Source organism: Aythya fuligula, chromosome 5 (assembly GCF_009819795.1).
Source record: "Aythya fuligula isolate bAytFul2 chromosome 5, bAytFul2.pri, whole genome shotgun sequence".
NCBI classification, from domain to species: domain Eukaryota; kingdom Metazoa; phylum Chordata; class Aves; order Anseriformes; family Anatidae; genus Aythya; species Aythya fuligula.
The window spans coordinates 52,946,394-52,960,766 of NC_045563.1; the positions used below are offsets into that span (position 1 = coordinate 52,946,394).

General features: G+C 35.5%; 1 protein-coding gene across 3 annotated transcripts in view; it reads right to left on the reverse strand.

The window, feature by feature from the left end:
- Positions 1-14,373, reverse strand: part of FUT8 (fucosyltransferase 8) — a 91,120-nt gene that overhangs the window by 11,646 nt on the left and 65,101 nt on the right. For all 3 annotated transcript variants that reach the window (XM_032189178.1, XM_032189177.1, XM_032189179.1), the window contains 2 exons: positions 1,855-2,101; positions 1,075-1,251 (listed from right to left, as the gene is read on the reverse strand). In XM_032189178.1, coding sequence (XP_032045069.1) covers positions 1,075-1,251; positions 1,855-2,101 — 424 coding nt within the window. The remainder of the gene's footprint in view (positions 1-1,074; positions 1,252-1,854; positions 2,102-14,373) is intronic.

Sequence of the window (14,373 nt, forward strand, 5' to 3'; positions counted from 1 at the left end):
TATTCAGTAGGCAGACAAATAGCACTCAAAGGGAAAATATGTTAATCTGTACTCAGTAACAACTATGTTTAAACTCAATGGATCTAAAGTTTATCCTAGTTTCCACAGTCAGGGCAAATAAGCATTTGTGAAATTGTTTATATGCCATGAACACCTCAAGGAACATTATTCTTCCATATGCATCTGCTTTCTTTTACTAAATAGTAGGTTTTACCATCTCAGTAACACCTGGAAAAACACGCAACTTAACAATAAGTTTGTACAGGGAAATAAAGGCCATGTTGGGATGCATAGTACACATTTCCAGGTTTAAAGTTAAATTTGCTACAATAGACAGGGATGTCATATAGCTAGGACAAGTTGTGACATCCATGTTCTAAAGAGATAGAAGAGGACAGAACAAAAAAAGGGACCAAGACAGTTGTACAGACCAAGAAACCCACGTACATTTAAGGACATACTTTACATTTATTCAATGGGTACTGTGAAAAAAACATGTCTTACATGTAGTGAATAGAGAGAAACCTTTCCAAAGACGCTTGAGGAGTTTTTGAACTACTGTTTAAAAATTTATCTGGCAACTAGAATCATGGAATAACCTGAGCTGGAAAGGAATCACAGGGATGATTGAGTCCAACTCACAGACCAACTGTTCACAGAAAGGTATTGTTTGGACAGATGAAACTTCTCAATACATTAACTAGTTTGTAACATTATTCCAAAACAGCTTCTTTTTAATACATATGTTCTATGTATGTTGGTGTGTTTATTATTTACATTGATATATTAAGAAAATATTTTATTTTTACTTCCCTTTTAGACCATTGGGTTGTTTTTAGATAGCCATTCTAGGTGAAATGTAGAATTAAGCTTTATATTTAAGCATCCTTGGGAAAAGAAATCATCCAAAAAAGAATTTCTAAGAGAAAAATCAGAAACTCTGGAAGCTGAAATGCAATCTTAGCTGTATAAATGATGGGAAAAATAATGATCTGTGCCGACAATAGCCAGAAACTGTAAATTGTAATTGTAACCAGCAGGAACAAACTGTAATATATACATAATTCATCTTACTTGGATTTGGCCTCTTGCAACAATGAAGGGTCATCTGTAGCCAAATACACTCTTTTTTTATCAACATGCATTCTGCGAGCAAGAAGTTCAAACCGCTCTTCAACATGCACCATATATTCTTCAATGGGATGAAATGCTGCTTCTGTTCCTACTTTGTCTGTCCTTCGAACATGAACACTGGAAAAGAGCAGAAATTACGCATTATTAACTGCAAAATCTGAAACATATCTGAAAATTTTTAACATGAAGTTCACTGTCAGCCACCTCTTGGAAGCAACATAATTATCTTATAAAGAAGGTAAAGGATAACTGGATAACTGAAATAACTGAAAGAAAAGAATGAAGAAGACTTAATTGCCATGTATGGTGGCATGTAAAATGTTGACTTAGCCTTTTTCCCTCAGCTATAAAAGCAATGGTCACTTGAAAAGAAGACACAGACGGAAAAGTGTCTACAATACAAACTGTAAGGCAACTCCATGAATGAAATTCTGTTTTACATTTCTAAATATCAAAGGACGCTTAAACAAACCTTCTATTGAGCCTCCTTTTATACAATGCTTTCCAACTACAGGTCTAGAAGTATGCTTTGAAGAAATACTTGTGATCAACTTATATTACACACAATTAAAAAAACAATTACTTCATCTAGAAAGGACCCTCTGTCTCCTCAAAATACTTGAGGCTCTTGGACAACCACCATAAAACAATTCCTTATGAACAGGAATAGCTATATACACATATCAAAGTACAGGCAATTGAACAGAAAATAATACCCACCCGATTACTGGATGTTTGAAACCAAGTTTCCTTGTAGCTTCCTCTATTTCTTTTTCTAACCAAGGCTGTGGACGAATCAAGTATTTGACAAACTGTGAGACCCACCACACTGCAGGATCCCCATGTACACGAATTAGCCTATCAGCCAGGTCTTCAGGGATAGCCAATGGTAAATAAGGTGGCCGTGGGTGCAAGCTGTCAACAATGGGAAGTTCCACCACCTGGACATCCTTATCATTAGCCTCACCTGTTTTAAAATACATACAAGGATGAGTCATGTAGTTTACTTTATTAATAAGCTCTACCACTGACTTGTAACATCCCAAACATATCAGCTAAACAGTGGCTTCAGCTTCAAAAAGACTACCAAAACCTTTCTCTACTTTTTCAAAGACAACATTAAAAGAAACACAGTTTCAGACTAGAATTATGTATAAACGGTATCTAGCAATCTATCCCAAAAGAACAGTGTTGAAGGTCTTTAAATTCTTAGCATCTGGTAATAAATAAAATATAAGTTGCACTCCTGTTCATATATTCATACTTTTTGTTTCATATATATATGACTACAGCATTAATGTGTGCTAAGGTTTACTTGGCCGTAACTTGTTATTTAAAATGCTTAAATTCAGTTTCAGGGGGAAAACAACAACAAAAATACCTTTAGGCATAAGAAACTGTTTAAAAAAATAACAACTATACAGCACTATTGTTTTTTTATGAGTATTTTTTGCTTACCTTCAACTTTTTGAATACATTTTAACATAGCAAATCTCAGCATTTCAGACATCATTAGAAGCACTGAATTAGCTATTCTACTGACAGAAAGACAATTCTTGTCTTGAAGAACTTAAACTATGAATCTAAGCAGCAAACTAAACAGATCAAGGAAAATATCCAAGCACTACAAAAGTATGTGATTTACTTAAAGATAAGAATTTGTTATCTTTAAAATACCAACTAAAACAACATACAGATGTTTTAGATGGGACTGTCATTCAAGGCTAGATTGCCCTTAAACATTTTTAACTCAGTTTTTACAAATTACTCCAATGTAAATATCTACATAACTGATAATTCAAAGGCATTTTCATATACTGAAATAAATAATGTCAACAAATGGCAACATTATATAATGCATTACATTTTTGTAACATTAAACATTTCAGATAAAACTTCTCCACTGTTCATTTCATCTAAAAGAATATTTTCATTTCTTGCAGTGGTTCCTGGCGAAGATAGTTCATTCGCTGCATAAGTGCTCACCATCCAGGAAAAAAAACTGTTTTACATATAAGCAAATCAAACTGCAGAAGACCAAGTAAACCTACTGGCTGACAAAATCAATTCAGTGCAAACATAATGAGCCTCATTATTTTAAGAACAGTTAGATATCACTAAGGTTACAAAACTTTTGTATACACCAAAAGTCATTCCAGTATATTTGTGACAGTCCTAGAAATAAGACAATTGCATGATTAAGTCACGGATTTTCCAGACGTTACACTAATACAAGAGGGCTTACCAAAAATAGTCAAGATTCAGCAGTAATTCTCTGAGAAATACTTATTTAAATAAGGGCCTTATTTGAAATGGTTAGGTATACTTGCAATTGATTTTTAACAGATTTGGAAAATTTGTCTTTATAAATGTTAATAAAACATCGCTGTGCTGCATAACACCACTATGAAGGCATCTTTTAGAATAATTTCCCACAGAATATGTACTGCAGGTACGGATGATACTTAATTCAAGAAGGCAATTCATATTTTTAATATGCATTATATCACACTTACAGGAAAACATTTAGTAAAAACATTGACCATTTGAGTTTGTTTATAATTAGATAGATGATAGTTCAGCAGTACATCTTCAGAAAGCTGCAATAAATAAATTTAGCCTGAAGCCATGGAAGTGCTAAATCTGGTGCTTCTCCAGCATTCTAAACAAAACTTTCAATGTTTGTAGAAAGATCCCTAATGGGCGAGATTATTATAAATCTAGAGCTCATCTTACCGCATCTTCGAGATTAATGATATAGTAAATAAACAAAACTGGGATTAATAGGTAAGCATATACATTAAAAAACATTCAGAAGCCTTGTTGATTGATACAAATTGTAGCTGTCCTGAAGACAGTGAAGTTGGATTAAAATGATCTACTTAAACAAAGATTTCACTAGTTTTAGATACTCATTCTCTAAATCTTAAAATATTCATTCTTCTACTTGCAAGTTGAAATCAGTTAAATAATGCATCATGCCATAAAAAGTAATAATCTGTCTTTTTCTGATGTTGATAGTTCAAATCACAGAATCATGTCAATCACTGGCCAATCCTGTCCAATTTCCTGCTCAGCTCAAGGCCAGCTTTGACATTTGATCATGGAATCATAGAATTACTTAGGTTGGAAGACACCTCTGCAGTTAATAGGTCACCAACATTTCAGTAGTCCTTCTAGCTACTTTTTACAATGTGATTCATTTTGCTTTTATAGCTGCCAAAATTTTCCCCTGTAATTCAAATTATAGCTTATCTAATTTTCATGTGATTCAAGGTGCTATTTCTCGGTTTGTATTTACCCACATAATTGCCCTCCAAATTTCTGTGACTTAATCAATTTTTCCTTTCCTGAATAACCAGAAGATCACACTTCTTTGTAATAATCACAAAGTACTACAATATTTATATTACTCTTATCATAACATAATACTCTGGAGGAAAACTGAGGACTTTGAGGTTGTGGAGTCTTCTCTGGAGATATTCAAACCCCGCTCAGATAACATCCTATGCAACGTGCTCTAGGTGAACCTGCTTGGCAGAGGTGTTGGACTTGATGATCTTCAAAGGTCCCTTCCAACCTCAGCCTGTGATTCTGTGATTCTGACTTGTAAATAAATTGGTTTTTATTCAAAGAATCCATGCCAGTTGCACCATCTAGTTCTTCTTCACCATTTTTCATATGTTAACCACTAACAGATCAGTAATATACAGTTTCAGTTTGCAGGAGTCCCACTGATTACTTTTTAAATACTGAAATCCACTGTGTTTGTTATATGAAGCATAACATTTCACCACAATATCCCAACGTGCCTTAATTGCTTACTTTATAGCTCACAGGACTTTTTGTGATTTGACATAAACTTACTGCCTGTATGCTTTTCAGATTTAGTATTAGTTTTCCTAACCTAAATCCTATTTAGATCTGTTTGTATATTTGTATATTTCATACCAATTTATTTGAAGACTAAAAAATGTTGGTTTGGCTCAAAATTTGTCATACATTCCCACTTACTTCCATCTGAATACCAGCTCAGAGCTGTATTTGGATGGGCGTTTTTGTTGGGTGTGAATTACTTTCCATGGGAAAATGTTGTCCTTATTCCAAGTAACAATCAATACTATTGGTTAACAGAAAAGACTGTTTGAACACTTCATACATTCTCCCATTATCTCAAAATTCATCTACTTCCACGATAGTCTTTCAAGAAGCAGCACCTAAAAGTATGCTATGAACATTGTGCTAAGGACATTTATGTTGTTTAAATGAGAATTTCCATTTAATTTGAGTTTGTGTTGCTAGAATCAAAACCAACCAAACTCTGATAAAAATGGAATAGCTTCATTGCTTTTCTGTTTTTATAATAAAGATTTCTTTGAGGCAATATCAACTTGCATAGGACTCTAATCACAGCTCTTCTTAAGTAGCAACCTGAAAGACCTGTTGCCAATTTGAATCCTCACTCTGAGGGAAAAATTCTAAATTCAATCATATAAGAGGTGTCAGAGTGCTAGGAATACTGTTCAGATTAGCATAAGATAATATGGTGAGAGGGACTGTGCTGAATTCTCACAAGGCTCCTCATTGTCTTACAGGCTACTGCAATGTACTGCAAACACAGCAGGTTCATGGTTCATCAACTTCAATGATATTTTAATGTTTCTTGTTGCAAAGCAGACAAAAACATATCTAATAGAAACTATGCAATGTTCTGGTGTGTTCTGCTATTTATGAATCATCAACTAGTTCAGAAGAAAGGAAAAGTATCCTTCTTTTATCTGTTCTGTTCTGCACACTACATCTCCTACAACTCTGTTTTGGACATTTACAAACATTTTTATGAGAGTCAGCTATTAAGAACTTTATGCCATGTTTGAATTATAAAGTGGAATTAAAATGAGATAACGAATCCAATTTTGTCATACTACAAATTGTATTTTTATTTGCTTTATTTCTAAGATTTTGCATTGTAATAAGAAGTTTTTGAAACTGGATACCACTTACCAAGTTTTTAAATTACTCTTTATCTAACCAAACATTTCTAGGCATGCAGGTCTTGAATAAATGTGGTGCAATTCAGTTTTAAAGAAACTGAAAATACAGTCTCTTTTTTTCAGGATTTATATGCCATAACATTCAGGGCTTTTCCTGCACCCTCTCCTCTCCTCTCCTCTCCTCGGACACCATTTTTTGGGTCCCTTCTGACTGAACTCGCCTCGCCTCAGACGCCATTTTGTGGGTCCCTTCTGACTGAACTCTCCTCTCCTCTCCTCTCCTCTCCTCTCCTCTCCTCTCCTCTCCTCTCCTCTCCTCTCCTCTCCTCTGACGCCATTTTGTGGGTCCCTTCTGACTGAACTCTCCTCTCCTCTCCTCTCCTCTCCTCAGACGCCATTTTGTGGGTCCCTTCTGACTGAACTCTCCTCTCCTCTCCTCTCCTCTCCTCTCCTCTCCTCTCCTCTCCTCTCCTCTCCTCTCCTCTCCTCTCCTCTCCTCAGACGCCATTTTGTGGGTCCCTTCTGACTGAACTCTCCTCTCCTCTCCTCTCCTCTCCTCTCCTCTCCTCTCCTCTCCTCTCCTCTCCTCTCCCGCCATTTTGTGGGTCCCTTCTGACTCTCCTCTCCTCTCCTCTCCTCTCCTCAGACGCCATTTTGTGGGTCCCTTCTGACTGAACTCTCCTCTCCTCTCCTCTCCTCTCCTCTCACGCCATTTTGTGGGTCCCTTCTGACTCTCCTCTCCTCTCCTCTCCTCTCCTCTCCTCTCCTCTCCTCTCCTCTCCTCTCCTCTCCTCTCCTCTCCTCTCCTCTCCTCTCCTCCGACACCATTTTGTGGGACCCTTCTGACAGAACTCTCCTCTCCTCTCCTCTCCTCTCCTCTCCTCTCCTCTCCTCTCCTCTCCTCTCCTCTCCTCTCCTCTCCTCTCCTCTCCTCTCCTCAGACGCCATTTTGTGGGTCCCTTCTGACTGAACTCTCCTCTCCTCTCCTCTCCTCTCCTCTCCTCTCCTCTCCTCTCCTCTCCTCTCCTCTCCTCTCCTCTCCTCTCCTCTCCTCTCCTCTCCTCACCACCTGCTATTGAAAAGTGACATTTGTCATAAGTCTGTCACTGTTTCTTACTTGCGTATTGGTCTGAATATTGGCTTCTGTGGCTACATGCACATACCCAGGCTACCCATTTTGATGATCCTTACTGAATCTTAACAAAACATACGACTTTCTTTCAAATTTAGCAAATACTGGAAGCTGTAGGAAGTTAGAAGAAGAAAGTAGCAAATAGGAAGGTATAGCATGATGACAAAACATTTGCTCTCTCAGGAAACAGCTAAATAAATTCTCTGCCAAGTATACTATTTTATCAGTCTTACCAAAAGGAAAATATTTGCTGGCTCTCTTATTTCTGCTCCAGCAAAGTTCTAACTTCCACAGCTCTTAAACTACCAGTGTGTCTTGTAACACAAGTTCCATTCATTGACTTTCGATAGTATTTATTTTCCCATGTCATTTTGGATCTTTGAAAATCCCACATATAACCAAAAATGCAACATAAGTAGTGATCTTACTGTCCTTATAACTAACAAGATTTTATTGTATGTTGTCACTCTTGGACCTAATGAAAACATGAACTGGGCATGTCCATTTCTGCCTCTGAAATAGCAAGCAAAACTAAAGCAGAAGTAACTATTAATTGCCTTTAGGGCCTCCATTCCCCTAAGCTCAGATGGACTATGTTATGAGGAACTATATTTTCAAATCACTCTTATCACTTACATATCAGAAGCTGTTTTGGCCATCACCATGACACTTTGAGAGAATATGATAAGGTAAAGATTTTCCCTTCCACACTTGTTTAGATTTTCAGCATGCCAACTGAAAAGTTTACAGATGAAGACTGTGATTCCACAAATTGACTTCAAATTATCAGTGAGTGAAGGTATTTTCAGTGGACAATCAAACTAAGTAGAACCCAAGAAGCTTAAGAGTAATTTATTTTCCCTTTATCTTTATATATTCAAACTTCTTTTGAACCATGTCCCATTTCTTCTGTACAGCCTAAATGAAAAGGGCACCTATCCAAGAAGAGTTCAAGTTCACTGACTACTGGAAAATGTGATAAAAAATATATTTGCAAAGGCAAATATATATTTACAATGCAAAGGTTTTTTTGACATGTTATATAGGTTTATTCATTCACCCAAACAGTTGAAAGAGCTGGCAATTTAAAGGTAAGATCTTACACAGGGATAGCTGAAATTACTTAGAAAAACATATAGAAAAGATCTCTACAGAAATATTGATGAAAAACTAATTTCAGATTTAATTTGAAGTAATTCCACTGAAGATGATTGCGCCTAATGTTAATTACTATATAACCAAAAGTACTTCCAAATACTTTCTTTGCATATTAGTTTGTCTTTTCTGGAATGGATGATAAACAGCTTTCTTTTCTAATAATCATTTAACAGCTGCAGGGATTGATCTCTGTCATGTATAAGCTAACTGGACGTGCATACAAGTCTGTAACATTTTTAAGTGGGCAAAAAAACAAAACAACCTATATTTTAGGGGACCTGTAAGTTCTCAACAGGTCATGAAAATGGGGTTTAATATCTGGAGTTGGCTGCCCAACTAGCAGCTAAGTGCTCCCTTTTTAGAACAGACATTTATTGCCTTTTTGAGCTAATGGTTTATAACTTCAGCTTACAATCTTGTTTTGTCCTACATTTAAACACTTGGAACACTCCCCGAGAGCATATCTTCCAATGAATTAGTAAAAATGCCTTCATGTGCAAGTCCAGATGGAACATAACCCTCAAGGTGCACATAGACAAAAAGATGTTTTAGTTGATCATAAATAAAACAGTAGAGAATAAAACTGCTATAGTGTTGGAAATTCATAGCAGTGAGGCATGCTTCACCTCAACAGGGTAGCTAAAAGAAACTAATAGAAATGGGGACACATTCTACTTCCATTGTGTGCTAACGTAAAACAGAGGAAAATAAAGAGGGTCATTCTGTAATAATGGAAAAGGAAATTTCTCTGGTCTTCAGTCATAAAGTGTATGCCTATTTTCAAGTGGTCTGAAGACATAATTTTGCATTTCCAAAAAAAAAAAAAAAAAAGTAAGGGAAAGAAGTAAGGGAAGAATCAATAACAAGGAATATAACTCACATTTAAGTACATTTTTCTTCACAACTGCTACAGTAACAAAGTATCGTTAATATACACACTACTAGAAGCTTTTCTAAAAAAATAATACTGCTTCTTATAGCAGTTAAGGGCACTTGCAAAGAAAATAACTATGTTTTTGTGATTTGTCTTGGGATTTATGCAATAACAGATAAAGGAAAATAGGTTCTAATGATTTCTCTTCAAAACATGTTAGATGGTATCCAATAGATATTTAATACCAAAATGATGAGATTCTAATAAAGTTGTGTGGGTATTTTTTTCCCTAGGAATATTAAATGAATATTGTTTCACATGAAATGTTAACAGAATAATGTACTTGCTATGTAGGTAGAAGACCAATGCACCTTTTTCTCTTGAAATGATTTCTCTTGAATGATTTTCTCTTGGAGAAGTGGCCAGTCACTTCTGATCAGTTTTTGCTCTTATTTAGTTGTCGTACCTACAGGTAAACGTCCCCTGCATCTAAAAAATGTTGACAAGTAGTATACCAAAAAAAAAAAATTAAAAAAAAAAATCCATATAAGCCAAATACCTAAACCAGGGCAGGGTTTTAAGGCCAGAGTAATCCTAATTGCAAAGTTGTGCGTAAGAATGTGTAGGAAAACTATCCTCAGTCTGAAAAGTTTTCCTAGACTGACAAAATACCAAGCAAAGAACCACACAAGGTGAATTTTAACCTAAAAAATAATGATGAATAATGGCTAAAGACTACAGCAATAAAGATGGCTGGGGCTTAAAAATATCATATAGTGAAGTGCTGTTACTGCAGTACAGGTTGCAACAACTGCAACAACTGAAGAGAGTACCTATATTTAAAAAAAAAAAAAAAAAAAAAAAAACAACATCTTTTTATCTTTTCTTCCTTAATGAATGTATTTAATTCTTGATATTCTTACTGTGTTCATATCTAAAAAAAAGTGACACTGACAACATTCATTGCTATATCATCTTCCCAGCAGAGGTAAGAAATTCACACGCCAGAAGCAGCTTGATATACACTCTTCAATTTTTAGTGTCTTGTTCATCTTTGAAGTGCCCTGACATTTTTTTAACATAAGAGAACATATATATATATTTACTGTTGACAAGAAATACATAGTAGGATAATATTTAAAGGACAATTGGAGCAACACTGAGTTAATTATCACTTTTTTAAGGAGATAATTAATACCTATATGTTGATACTCAAACCATTTGAGCTTATGTGACATCATGCAGGTGTTTTCTGACTGTGGTACTTCTACACGTGGAGTTTCCTTCAAAGTGGAAGTCCATCTAAATATTTCTGTTTTGTTCTTACTCTCAGTTCTCTGAACAGAACAATGCTGTTCTTTTTCAAAAACTGTTTCTATATATAACTACTTGATCCTACTTCCACTCCAGGCATAGAAATAACTTTTGAGAGTATCTTCATTTCTCTGCAATGTTTGCAATGAATGCCAATCTACTAAACAGCAGGATGGGACTACAAACTTCAATAATGTTGCCATACACCATATTTAAAAATTAAGCCAAGTTAAGTGTTTTCATGTCGATTTCACTAGGTATAGAATTACTCACCCTACTAATATTTTCAGCTGTGTCTATCTGAATGGTCTCAATTTTGACTGCAAGATTTTGAAGTCTATGTTACTATCTGCCTGGAAAATAGGCTGGGAAATCTGCCTGACAACAAGGCTTTTAGGAGCTTCTGTAAACAGTAATATCATAATGGCATGAGAATGTGTATCAAAGAAACAGTAATAAAGACACCAATTTCCAATTTTCAGACAATAACCTACATGAAATAAATTTAGTTTCTTTACATTTCTCTTTTTTTTTCCATCCCCCATCAAACCAAAAAAAAAAAAAAAAGCATGGGTATTACAGTAACTAAAATATCCTTTAGATGAAATATATATTTAGATGAAAATTCAACATTTGTTATTGCTGTTGTTTTCTTTTGTTTTTGACAGACATTTTCATGTTAAGCAAAGGATTATAACAAGAACTTACAAATAATTTATAAAAAATAATGTTCTTCTGGGCTTCAGTTTAACTTATTTTGGGGCTAAAAAGAAGCCTTGACTCTTTACTGCTGCAATGAACAGGTCTATATATGTAAACCCTTCTTAAAGAAGGACAAAAGGGAAAAAATATACTCCAATATATTTACCAGGGGCATTTTTTACTGCAAATTGACATTGGAGCAGAGTTCCATTATATTACCACTTATTTTCTCAATGATTCTCTTAATAAAGTCCTGAAGATCATTTGTTTATGCTTGTTTTACATCAGAATGATGAAAATAAAAGTTAATGAGAAGAACTGGTTCTTAGCAGGAAAAAAAAAATACAAATTTCTCTACTCATGTTTCATAACCAGATCACAATTACTTTTTTAAATTAATGGAAAGCTACAAAAAGCCTAGTGTTCAGTTTCTCCGACATCCTGAAAGCATCAAGTTATGTTTTTTTGTAATTGATGTACATTTCATAAAAAGCAGCACTAAATACTGACTTGCAATGATAAAAAAAATTCTATGCCTAATATGAATTCAGTGACGAGAATGAAAAAGACAAACAGTACTTTTATCAGGACTGTTGGTGATAGTACTAGCTTAAACATAGTTAAATTTAAAAGAACAAAAGTCTTTTACCTGTCTCTCACAATATATAATTTCTACCTGGAAAGAATGTAACTTCTTTTCAATTATACTCAAATTTTTGCCTCATTACACCTGATTGGGCATTGCTTTAAACATTTATTGATCTTCACATTGAAATGTATGATTTCAAATCATTCACCTCTATCAGTTTCATTATTTCTGAGTATTGCATACTCTGAAAATTTTTGATTCAGACTTCTAATCAGAAGAGGATTTCAAAGCAGCTCAACTCTAAAGAAATCAATTTTTAACCATTAGAAAAGAACTTTTTCAGAATTTCTAACCATCTCAAACTCTTGTTAGGAGATTTGCAGTGACCTCAAAGACAATATATCTCTTACAGTAGGCTCAATAAGACAGATCAGTCTCTCTCTCCCTCCATCTCATTTCTCTCTATATGTGAAGTGTTTTCCTTCACTGTAAAATCAGCTGGTTAAATCTTACAAAACACCTTCAAAAGACAAAACAAAACAATAACAACAACAACAAAAAAAACAGAACCGTGATATATCAGTAGCTTGATTTCTGCATTAATCCAACTGAAACAAAGGACAGTTGGATTAATGCAGAAATTTAAAAAGGACAAAAAGGACAGAGCAAGTGAAGTATGGGAGCAAAACATAATTAATACAGATGTATAGAAGTTCAAAAGTTTTTTTAGTTTAATAGAAAATATTCATCGGATTTGTATACAAGGAAAATTACTGTCAAGGAAGACCTAGTTCATGGAATAAAAATTTTGTTTGTTTGTTTATTGCAGTAGATTCTCAATAACTTTTTACTGTTTGGGTTTGTAATTTTCATTTAGTCCTTTTGATTACTGTTGTCTGGTTGGCTTTAATAAATTAAAAATTAATTTTGTGTACCCACAGTATTTTCTGTCTTGAATTATACATATAAACATATTAGTTAATTTATATTTTAAAATTGTAGGTCAGTCGATACTTGAAAGCTGTCACTACCTCCAAATCATAGAGAATCATAAAATCATTAGGGTTAGAAAAGACCTCCAAAATCTTCTGGTCCAACGATCACCCTACTACCAATGTCACCCACCAAACCATGTCCCTAAACACCAGGTCCAACCTTTCCTTAAAACATCCCCAGGGACAGTGACTCCACTACTTCCCTGTGCAACCTGTTTCAATGCCTGACCTCTTGTTCTGAGAAGAAATGTCTCCTAATTCCTAACCTAAGCCTCCCTTGTGAGAAGAGGCTGACCCCCAGCTCCCCACACCTTCCTTTCAGGTAGCTGTAGAGAGCAATAAGGTCTCCCCTGAGCCTCCTCTTCTCCAGACCAAACCCCCCCAGTTCCCTCAGCCGCTCCTCACAGGACTTGTGTTCCAGGCCCTTCACCGGTTTTGTAGCCCTTCTCTGGATATGTTCCAGGGACTCGATGTCCTTCTGGAACTGAGGGGCCCAAGACTGTACAAAGTACTCAAGGATGTGTACTGAACATGAACAACTCCGCCATTTTGTGCCCTCTGGGCAGCCCTGCCTTAAAAGCATTTGTTGTTCAAACCAAGACTAGAAACAGCAAAGTCAATATTCAAATGTTACCACAGGAAACTTTGTTTCAGGTTTCCTTTTTCAAGCTATCTTTCATCTTAGTGGCTTGGCACTTTATGGAAGCACATACTGTTATTTAAGCATGCAAATGTCATTGTCCACCATGTAATGCAGATATGACGTCTAACTGTATACTGACCTGTCCTTAATCTATTTTCTTTTCCCATTTAGTGTATTGTTTCTTCTTTATTTTTTTTTAAAGTTGATTGTTTTATAGCCCTCCTTCAATGTATTATTGGAGAATGGAGAAATTATTGGAGAAATATTGGAAATTATGACCCAGTTGTCATAAATCAGCAAGTAAAAATGAGGCCTACTCTTTTTTTTTTTTTGCACGTTGCAATGATAACAGAACATTAAAATTAATTAATTAAATTGGGAATTAAAAATAACTGGGAATTAACAATAAACTGGGAATTAAAAATATTCATGCTCAAAATATCCTTACAAGAGAGTCTTAATCTTTTACCCTTACAAGAGAGACATGGACTTACAAGAAAGTCTCCACTGAAGGGTCACGAAGATGATGAAGAGGGGGGAAGAGACAGGACATGTAAATACCTGAGGGGAGACTGTAAAGATGAAGAAGATGGAGCCAGGCTCTTTTCAGTGGTGCCCAGTGACAGGAAAAGAAGCAATGGGCAAAATCTCAAACACAAGAGGTTCCATCTGAACATCAGGAAGCACTTCTTTACCGTGTATGTGACTGAACACAAGCACAGCTTGCCCAGAGAAGCTGTGGAATCTCCGTGCTTGGAGATACTCAGAAGCTGTCTGGTCATGGCCCTGGGAAACCTGCTCTAGGTGGCCCTACTTTTAGCAGGGGGGGTGGACCGAA